The sequence below is a fragment of the Triturus cristatus genome, chromosome 1_2 (genome assembly GCF_964204655.1).
Source record: "Triturus cristatus chromosome 1_2, aTriCri1.1, whole genome shotgun sequence".
In the NCBI taxonomy this organism is placed as follows: domain Eukaryota; kingdom Metazoa; phylum Chordata; class Amphibia; order Caudata; family Salamandridae; genus Triturus; species Triturus cristatus.
The window spans coordinates 1,107,706,798-1,107,717,552 of record NC_140580.1 but is presented as its reverse complement, the minus strand read 5'-3'; the positions used below and the strand labels follow the sequence as shown (position 1 = coordinate 1,107,717,552).

General features: G+C 39.2%; 1 protein-coding gene across 2 annotated transcripts in view; it reads right to left on the bottom strand.

Annotated features, from left to right (window-relative positions):
* Nucleotides 1-1,472: 1,472 nt before the first annotated feature.
* LHX2 (LIM homeobox 2) overlaps nt 1,473-10,755 on the bottom strand; it is a 204,092-nt gene continuing 194,809 nt past the window's right edge. For both annotated transcript variants that reach the window (XM_085613743.1, XM_085613742.1), the window contains exons 4-5: nt 8,618-8,823; nt 1,473-3,395 (exon numbers count right to left, since the gene is read on the bottom strand). In XM_085613743.1, coding sequence (XP_085469869.1) covers nt 3,108-3,395; nt 8,618-8,823 — 494 coding nt within the window. In that variant the 3' untranslated portion in view covers nt 1,473-3,107. The remainder of the gene's footprint in view (nt 3,396-8,617; nt 8,824-10,755) is intronic.

The following is a 10,755-nucleotide window of genomic DNA, read 5'->3' as shown; positions in this document are numbered from 1 at the left end:
CAGTCTTTGTGTGCGTCTGTGTTCAATACAAACATTTGCCACTTTATATATAATTAAGGTTGGACTGCAAGTTAGTGCAATTTGACTTTTTATGTGATTGTAAACTTAGGTCAGACTTGTACGTATATATGTATGAATATTGCTAGTGATACACAAAAGTCTGTACAAATAAAACAAAACACACAGAGACACAAATGTGCATGGTTGATATGTAGACTTTTTTCATGTACTTACCTAATAATTGAGCATACTGTTCTCCGACATAATGTGTCATATTATTCGGAGTGTTAGGTTCTCAAATTAATAATTCTAAAGGTATTTCCCTATCTGAGTAACAGTTTATTAAGCAGAAGGTATGCAGTAGTACATTGTTTTTCTAATGTTTACTCATCTTTGAAATCCTTGTAATATATTACTGTACATGCTTCAGTTGAGAACAGATTCAGTAGAAATATCCATTTTGAGATGCTTAGGGCCTCATTCACAAAGGTAAACTTAGACCAAAAGTCTATGTTTAGACCTAAAGTCTAACTTTACTACTAGTAAAGTTAGACTTTTGGTCTAAGTTTAGACCAAAAGTCTAACTTAGACCAAAAGTCTAACTTTACTACTTCTAAAGTTAGACTTTTGATATAAGTTTAGATCAAACGTCTAACTTAGACCAAAAGTCTAACTTTACTACTACTAAAGTAAGACTTTTGGTCTAAGTTAGACTTTTGGTCTAAACGTAGGCCAAAAGTCTAACGTTACTAGTAGTAATGTTAGACTTTAGGTCTAAACTTAGACTTCAGGTCCTTTACCTTTACCTTTGTGAATCAGGCCCTTAGTATTTTGTTTAAAGAAATAAAGGTACTGTTGCTTAGAACAGCCACCATCCCGCCATCTTCAATATATTATAAATCTAGATCACTATCTTAGTATTATGGTTACTAAGAATGATATTTTAAATTTTCCTTTTGAGCCTTTGGTCAATACCATGCATTATACATATTTATAATGCTATGTTTGTATATCCCATCTAAATTATTTTACCATATTGCTCCTGAAGGTTGACCAGTTGTGCAGCTTCCATCAAAGATAGAGAATTCATTACCTATGCTTGCATGGGATAAGACGAATGTGCCTATCATGCAAGAGCTATTCCTTGATATCAATCCCTATCTTGCTTACGAGGCATTCTCTTTTCTCTCAGATTAAATAAAGGACTCTGCTCAACTGTAAACCTTTCCACAGTGCTTGAAACACCAGATGAATTGTCAAATGAACAAGGCACATCTCAAAGCCAAGACAGAGGAGAACATATCTTATGGAGATTGATAAAGATCTTTAAAACTTGAAGTGTATCAAATTCTTAAGAATAGAAAGTATCTGAATTTCTCTTGCCGCACTTATATGACATTGTTTTTCTATTACTTTCCCAAAATTTACATTTTACCTGATCTTTAACACATTTGCAAAGTCAAAACATACAGTTAATAATTTCAAAAATATTTTTTATCGGTTCTAATAATATAAACCAAATCTACAAGCATCCCAAAATACAGATACTTCAGACAGTTGAATTGCGTATACACAATAAAACACTGTCTAGAGTGTTTTAAAAGGATGAACCCTTTTATAAAGATGGAAGTGATATTGCGGAGAGGGTAAAACGATTGACTAACAATTCTCTTGTTTTTCAGGCAACATATCTTAGCGGCAATGTTAAATAAATCTTCATATAAGTGGTCCAAACGTTTCCACACTGCACACATTTTTAAATTACTGAATATAGTCATTAGCTCTACTGTCTATAACTGGCTGAGGTATAGGTATTGTCACACGTTTTCTCATAAATGATTAAAAATGACATGTTGTGCTAAGTTGAATTTCAACTACTAGAAAAAGAATTCAACAGAAAAAAGCAAGCATGTTGAAGTAACAGCCATTTTATTAGTATCTATTACCAATAAATTCTTGCCTGGTTTATAGCTTCAAAAAATCAACCAATACATTAAAACAACACGGGAGGCCATATATTAATACAACATTGTTTTTCTGGATTTGTTTATCAAGGTCATAAATTAAACTAGCTAGGGAAAAAGGTGTCTTTCTCTATTTCATTTTAGTTTGATTGTATTTGTTATTTCTGTATCTTGGTGTTCAATGTTAAAAGGATGTTTTTCTACATAGAGGCAGACAACAGCAATATTGGACTTTCAGATGCTCGCTTAAACTTTTCTTCACCAAACAATCTTGGGGCACTGACAACAGATTTCTAAATGCTTATACTTCAAGGGTTTATACTTTAATAATATAATGGAGGTTGGTAGTGATCATATTGTAATTTTTCTTTCAGAGGTTTTCCCCAAAACAAGCATCAGATGTGCTTCCATAGCATACGCAACTCCAGCCTAAATCGACGATTTTTATTCCCTTTTGTACATTATGGGCTTCACCGATGATGACAGTGATCCTAAGGCGTAAGTGCATTTTACTGCCACTTCCAGTCTTCCAGTTAAATTTCAAGATACATTGGAGCCTTTGGGCCTTATGAGAGCCCTAATAAATCAAGCCAGGCCTATTTGGATAATGGAATTAACACTAGATTTAAGTGCATTTCTTCAAACGGTTGCCATAAGTGGTTTTATTTCTGGCTAGGGTGGACAAATGAAGGTATTAGAGCAAACTTTCCTCTGAAAAGTTTGAAACAGTGATGCAAACAATGGAGGGTTTAGGACTATTCAAAGTAAGAAACTTGCAATAACTTTGCTCCGGTCATAAATATACAGAGAAGAAATGGACATTTAAATTGAAAGATGTAGATAAGACAGTGTATAAGGCACATGGCAGTCTTTGAAAATACAGAAGCCTCAGCCAACTTAAATTAATGGTTCTTTCCCTTGCTCAGTCCACAAAACTGTACAGTTACACAAATGTTGTGTTGAAGATAAAATTTCCAAGTAATTCTTCAGTCGATTATCGTAATACCAGAACAAAAAGTTTTCCTTCTGTTTCCGAGATGGTTCCGAAATTTAGTTAGTCCATTGTCCAAAGCCTCTATTAAAATACACTTGGAATTTGACTAAAATAATTTCTTTTTTAAAGAAATTATTGAAAACAGGTCATCAGAAAAGATTCGTTAGAGTTGTTTGTGAAGGACTTCTCGATTCATGAACCTCAAGACCTCCCGGTACAGAGGTCAAGACAGATGTCACAGTTGGCATAGTAGGGTTAGTCAAGTCTGTCAAAGTGGTTGGGGTGCTGGATGGACTCATTGAGGCATTGGAAATATCCGAAGCCGGGCCTGATGGCGTCCCTGCTTGAAGTGTTGAATCTGAGGTTTTATCAACTCCTGTGTTTTCTTGGCGTAAAAGATTCCGTCTAAATTTAGCTCGTGCATTTTGGAACCAAACCTGGGGAAGGTGAGAAAAACATAATGGTTAGCATACCAGTCATCTGTTGTGGAAATATAACTTGCTACAAATTGCATGAATTGACATCAGTAACAAAGTCAAAGACGTTCTGCAATATCAAACATTACTTGAGCAGTCGAACCACAAGATAGCAGCTTATGAGAGGCTTTTTCAGCTGATCACCCACTGTGAAGCTGTATCGGTACAACGCCGATAAATCTGTGAAGGGCTATATTATTTTTATGCATCCACTCATCTATTCCTTAAGCAGACGAATGCCAGCAAGTCACAGATGGTTTCACTGTATTGTACAGAATGATGAGATGGTAATGTAACAAAAAAATTTCATGAACTCAGAAAATTGCAGCATGGTAACAGATGAAGATACAGTTATGTTGCTGTGCCTGTAGGAATAGCATAGCAGTTGATAAATCCTTCTCAAACTTACCTCAGGATTAGGAATTTAAGGTGCGCTCATCTCTAGCTATGAAAAGGATTTCCATTGGATTTGTTGTATATAGATGTATTTCTTGTCAATATCATGAAAGTCTGACATGGCTCTGACTCATTAAGGCCAGCCATCATTTTTAGCGGCACGTTCTTGTTGACAAAATAACACACTTGGTAAATACCAACACCTTGGCATGAGGTACAGCCTTTTCCCCCCATTCAAAGTTTCAGTCCTTGAAATGGAGGCTAACGCAGTAATAGCACATGGTTACTTCTGTTCCAAGATGCAAAACTCTGAATGTTGCAATATTCCCAGCGCAAACGCCTCCAGGTACTACCTGGCAAACATGGTGCAGGTAGAACCTCCGTGTGCTGTAAGTTCATGCACACTGTCATCCGGATGAGGGCCCCTGGAGATGCAAGATTTCTCTCCACAAGGAGTCCCTCTTGCACACTCACTGTCTATGCGACACAAATACCTTTTCATTATTTATGCATGTAACTCAAAAAATGTTGGTGACTTGGGAAAATGAGTAAAGTGTTCATTTAAGTGAACGGAGCATACGCACAAGTATGTGACACAGTTTTCCCTGAACCTTCCGCAGTTGGTATATTCCCAGTTGAAAGTGGTTTCCTGCATTACCATGTGAGTCAAAACTGGCGAGGGAGAACATGTGGCGCATAACCTCTTGGTTATGCAGTTAAATCGAGGGGGGACCTTTCATGCTCCCAGGTTGGTATAAAGACTGCCCAATTCATCCGACAATATTCATTGAATATCCATCTGAAGAACTTTGGATGCAGTTACTACAAACATACCAGATGTGTTATTTGTGTTCCATTTAGGAAATCCAATCATTGTGTTGTTTCCTAAATTTCAAGATAATCTCTGGTACAGCTGTGAAAATGTGCAAAACCGGAGATGTAGGAAAGATAATTATTAAAATTAGGCTTATTGTGTCTACCTGTAGCTAAACTCAGCATATTCTCGCCCATGTCTGAGCTCCAAGACCAAGGATGTGAGTAGGTCTGTTGTGGAACAATCTGGATGGCAAATATTTCTTATGTCAGTAAGAACTGATCACTTCACTTTACTAACCAGTCTGTTCTTTGGGTAAAATACTGGATTTATTTTGCAACTTGTGATAAACGTCTCCACCGTGCAGGAAACGCTCAGGAAACATTCTAGCACATTCTCAGACAGGAAGAAATCGGCTGCAGGGGTGGAAAACGCACAATTGCCCACCTGTAGGGGCACTTGGGGGGCTCATATATTAAGGAGGCCACTTGACTCTGGATAATTGCAGAAGGTAAACATTCTGCGATGTAAAAACTGAAGGGCCTGGGCACCAGCAGCCAGCCAGGTCTATACCATCAAAAAAACTCAAAGGGCTATCCCTGTACACTGGAGAATTCTCACAGGAAGTACTTCCACCAACATGGCGGGAACACTTCCGGCAAAAGTGTTCAATACTGGCAGGGTGGCTTCGAGTGGATGGTAGGCTTTTTTATGTTTTCCAAAACAAACCCCAATGCTGGTAATATTATGTAAAAATATGCTTTGTGATAGGGCTTTGGTGAAAACTATGTATTAAAACAGGGTATTATATAGATGTTGTTATGAATGTGACAAAGGAGCAAACCCATACGTTCACTGTGAAACACGCGGGGTTGAAGTTGTATTCTGTCCGTGCAGCTGTATTTTTCATTGTTTATTAAGTGTAGTGTGTATGCTTGTCTGCGATGTGTTTTTTCAAAACTCGAGAGCATTCTTTTCACGTTTTTTATTTGAAACTTTAAAATGCTGTTTTACAATATCTTTTGTCATATATTCATGTGTGAGTGTTTTTTTTTATTTTGCACCATGGGGTTGTTTTTTCACCTGACCAGATCTTTTTTATTCGCCTATATTTCATGTATATAATGTCATCCACACTGTATTACATATTATGTATACCGATGAATTCTACCAAAAATATGAGCAAGACGTATTTCTAACGATAATGAACAAGAGTGATTTAGAAGTTGTCAACGTAGGCAGGAATTTTATAAATATATTCTAAATGAAATCTAACATGAGTGTAAAAGTATGACATTTTCAATTTAAAAGTGCATAGCACAATATTTGTTAAGTATTACTTTTATGTGGTGTGCTTATGCTGTGTAAAAACTATTTAAACAAATACAAAAAGTTGACAATGCTTGCTTTTGAGAGTTTGAGTCATCACTCTTTTTTTTAAAATTGTTTTTATCATCTTAGGAAATCCATTTGTTTTTGTATCCAAAGCCCTGCATTTTGATGGGAAATTGGTACATCTGATAGCTGTCACCTCCCAGCTTCCAATCTTTATTTTAATTTCTCTCTGCCAAGTGTGTGGTTTCTAATCCACACATTTCCCACACAGACTGCACCAGTCCTCTTCCACTTGTCTGGAAGCCAACCGTGCCTCTCTGCAGAGAGGAGCTCACAGCCTCGCTGTGCTACTGAGAGGGAAGACAATTATTTTACAGTGTGCGGTTTTCATTCACGCTTGCCAAGTAGTAGCCATCTGTGTGTCCTCTGTAACCTGTCACTTTTCTGATGGGCGGGGCCTTGTAAGACATCTGCACTTGCTCAAGAGCTGCTGCCAATGGCAGAGCCAAACTTGGACCGGAAACGCGCGTCATCATAGGTGCCGAAAGCTTTTAGCAACGAGAGGCGGCTTTCAGCGGGCATCAGCTCCACACGCCTCGAGTGCTTCGGCACTAATTGAGAAAACTCTTCGCCCCTCGAGTGTGAGAACAAAGACAACGCTGGCGGATGAGCAGAGTTTACAGGGGTGCAGCAGGCCGGGAAATTGGCAGGATATATGGGTGGACCCACTGCTCCTTTCTAGCACTCTTTGTTTTATTTATGGACATGTGCTCCCCTTCAAGAGATCAATATTACCTTGCATGACTGAGAATCCAGACCACCTGGGTATTAATCCCGGTTTCTCTGCTTTAGCAAGCTGTGTGAATCTTGGCAAATTATTTCATCTGCTTGAGCTTCGGTTCGTAGCTCTGCCGAAATTTAGATGGCCTAGACTTTAGAAACTGCTAAAATACCGGTTTTCCACGTAAGTTCGAAATAGCACCAGCTGCTGCTCTCTTGCAGCCCGGGGCAAAGGGGTGTCAAGAGTCCACTGCACCCCAATTTCAGCTGTTTTTACTCCCCGGCTGGACAACGGGAGGGCCTTGTTGGCATGAGGGCCCATATGTTCTTTACTACAATATTGCTAGCGTCAGACTTGACACTTTACATCAACTTTCCCTTATGTTTTCCACTAACTTTGGAGAAATGTTTCATAACTAAATAATGCATAATGTTTACCTTGAGTCAGGGCATCCTAGTCAACTCGCTAAAGTGAACCCTGCCTAAACTCGAGTGTGGATTCCTGTGTAATTTGTATAAGTGAGTAAAAGTCGTAGGAAGAGTGTAAAGCTAAGACACAAGAAAGTGAAGGAAGGTGCAGCACTCATGGTAAAATAACTGTTTTCCAGCTGAAAGTGTAGTTGGTTCTGTATATTTTCTTTAACATTTTGGTATTTCTTTACATTTCTAATCGTTAGTAGACAATGCAATGCTGATGCTGTCAGGTGAGTGCCACAGAAAGTTGTCAGAGCGAAGCAAAGAGACCCAGAGTGTGTTGCCCTTCCTTTAGTAGCAGCACAGTGACACCAGGAGGAAATGACATCACCCAGGGTGCCGTTCTTACCACAGTGATAGTGAAGTCAGGAGGAGCTGACGTCATCCTTCCCATAGTGTGAGCTGGGTGAAGCCAGGAGGAAGTGATAACACACAAAGTGCTGTCCTGTCCACAGTTGCAGAGTAGGAAAGTCAAAAGGAAGTGACATAACACATGGAGACGTACTTCACACAGTGACGGTCATGGTGAAGTCAAGAGGAAGTGACATCATCCGGGGTGCTGTCTTTCCCCAACAGACAGACAGAGTCGGCAAGTCAGGAGCAAGTAGCATCACACAAAGTGTTGGGCACAGTGACAGAGCAGAAAAGTCACGAGGAGGTGACATCACACATGTTGATGTCCTTCCAACAGTGCCAGAGTGATGAAGTCAAGAGGAAATTGCATCATACAGGGTGCTATCCTTTACACAGTGACTGAGTGGTTAAGTCAAAAGGAAGTGACATCATGCAGGGTGCTGACCTTCCCCAACAGGTCGACATAGTAGGGAGGGCAGGCGGAAGTGACATCACACATGGTGCGGGCCTTCCCACAGTGACAGAGGAGTGAATTCAAGAGGAACTGACATCACATAAAGTGGTGCCCTTGACACATCGACAATGCAGTAAATCCAGGGGGAAGTTGTTTATATTCAACAAATGACTGTGAGAGATTGAGTGGACTACGTCTGATAGGCGTTCTGCGTCATGGCTCGTGAAAGTAAATGCCTGGCTGGTATACATAGCAACTAAAACTGTTTCACGATAGCCAAAAATATGCAAATCATAGCCTGTGAAATTCATTAGATTTACATTTTACTTTCTTATGTGAATTCTCTGTGGATATTTTGGAAAACAAAACCCTGGACTGTTCTTAGGTGGTTTGTTGAGTTTAAGATGCATTGTACCAAATACCATATCATTACCTCGGCCAACAGATTGCCACATTTTGTGAAGGTTTGTTGTAGTATGTTTGGTTTGTTATGCGCCAACGCAGTTGGAAAGTAATAGACTGAGACCAAGTGTGCAATGCAGCAGGTACTGTACATTGTTGTCTTTTTTTACCCACCTGTAGAACTCTTTTGGTGAGCCCCGTCTTCTGCGCTAACTGCTTCAAGTCCTTGGCATCAGGGTTGTGGTTGATGGCAAAGTAAGACTTCATAGTCCGCAACTGGTGGTGTTTGAAAGAGGTCCGCATGCGTTTTGTTTTCTGACTTGAGGAGTACGACTGGTCTCTGTCCATGTGGTCGCCATCGTTTTCGTTGCAGCTCAAGGCTAGAGTAAAAAGAGGAGATTGGTCAATACCAAGGCAGATCTTTCACATTTCCTGAGATACGCAAGAACTCGCGCCCGTTGCGCTAGTCCACGTCGGGTCTGGCGACTGAAGACAGTTATGCATCTGTATAATGTAACCAGGGATTCACTCTCTTTGCAAAGGTGTCATATCGCCTCTTCACAATGCAGAGCTGGAAATCTTAATATACCAATGTGACATATATAGTAGGCGACTGGTTACGGACTGCATGCACACACGTCACAATGTACATATTCTAACATCATCTCCTGAACAGGAAGCTACCTTCAGCAAGCTCTACTAAAGAATTCGTACTTTAACTCTTTCTTAGTTTTACATTTTCTGTGAACCCCCAGTTTGTGTTTCCTAAATTCCAGAAAGATGAAGGAAACTGTTGTAATCCTGCGATGTGACCATCTTTTTTTTCAGTTGAGTGACGACTATTAATATGAGTGATGCCTGACACATATCAACAAACTTCCAGTCCTGAGAGTTCTGTTTTACTAACACAGCAAAAGCGTCCAATATCTAGGCATTGGCAACACCTTAGATGTCACATTGTCCTGTATAAGATAACTCAGCGGGTTAAGATTTGGTTAACATGATGTGTGTGTCTGTAAGCGGTATGTCGCGAATTCCGATACTCACAGGCCTGACCCACCTCTTCAACCTGCTCGGCCTGATAAACCATGAATTCGGTAATGGTGACAACTATTACTTGAAGTACTAAGAGACAACTTCTTTTACGGGTCACACTAATTAAATAGTCAATATTATTTTAATTTTTAGAAAATAATTGTTTAATCATATTAATTTTCTTAGGATACTGCCTAACATAAATGCTTACATTTGTGAGCATAAGACCATCATTATTTAATTATAGAAGCTTTCAGGAATATATAAATATAGAAATGTCAAACATATATTCATTTTCATTTTGCAATCTATGGGAAGTCCAGAGAAGGCCACGGCGGTCCTGTTATTGCTGCAATATTAAGGTATTGTTATGAAAATAGGCACAGAAAGTCCAGAAGCTGTCTGCTGCTCCCCAGCAGCTGTCTGCTGTTCCCCAGCTCTGTGATTCTTGTTGTTTTGTTTCTAGGTGAAAGGGGTTGTGTTTACAAGGTCTGTTCATTTGTGATATACATTTTTCTCTTTAATGCAGTGATTGGTCGCGGTTATTTTGGAAAACTCAAATGCAATAACACAAGTAGAATAAGTCAATATTTTATTCACATAAAACTATTCATCATCCGAAAACCCTTATTCTAATTATTAACTTTTTTAAATGTAAGCTTCAGAATGAATGGTCCACAAACATTAACACCGTTCTGTTAAGTTAGTAACAAACTTTTAAAACAGGCTAAAGATTTTGTAAAACACTTTTAAAATATTTGCATTAGGGATGTGCCTACTAGCAAGGTCTCGTGACATGTAACAAGCAATAACTACCAGTCCTTACTAAGACGATCCAAGTCTCACCCACAGTATACTACAGAGATGTTGGTGAAACATCTCTGTCACCCATTAAAGATTCTATATTTGACTCATTTTAAACTATAACAAAAAAAACATTGATGTAACCAATACCACCAAACAACATGCACTGGAGAAACACAACCATGCTAAATTACTAACACAGAAGCTGTTCTAGTCCCAATTTTCTTTTACTTGTATCCTCTGAACCTAGAGTCAATCACGGCTCTGGAAGACAGAACTGCTTAAACCCAGCTACACCCAACACAACCATCCTTCTGCCTCAGATCTGCAACTCAAACTGTAGAACTCTAATGTCACTTCCAGCGGCAACAACCAACTTCTAAGCTCCTTCAAGCAACCAACTATGTCAGGGAGCCGCTTGTCGTCATGATGTTTGTGTCGTACTACGGTGCACCAGCTATCATTTGCAACTA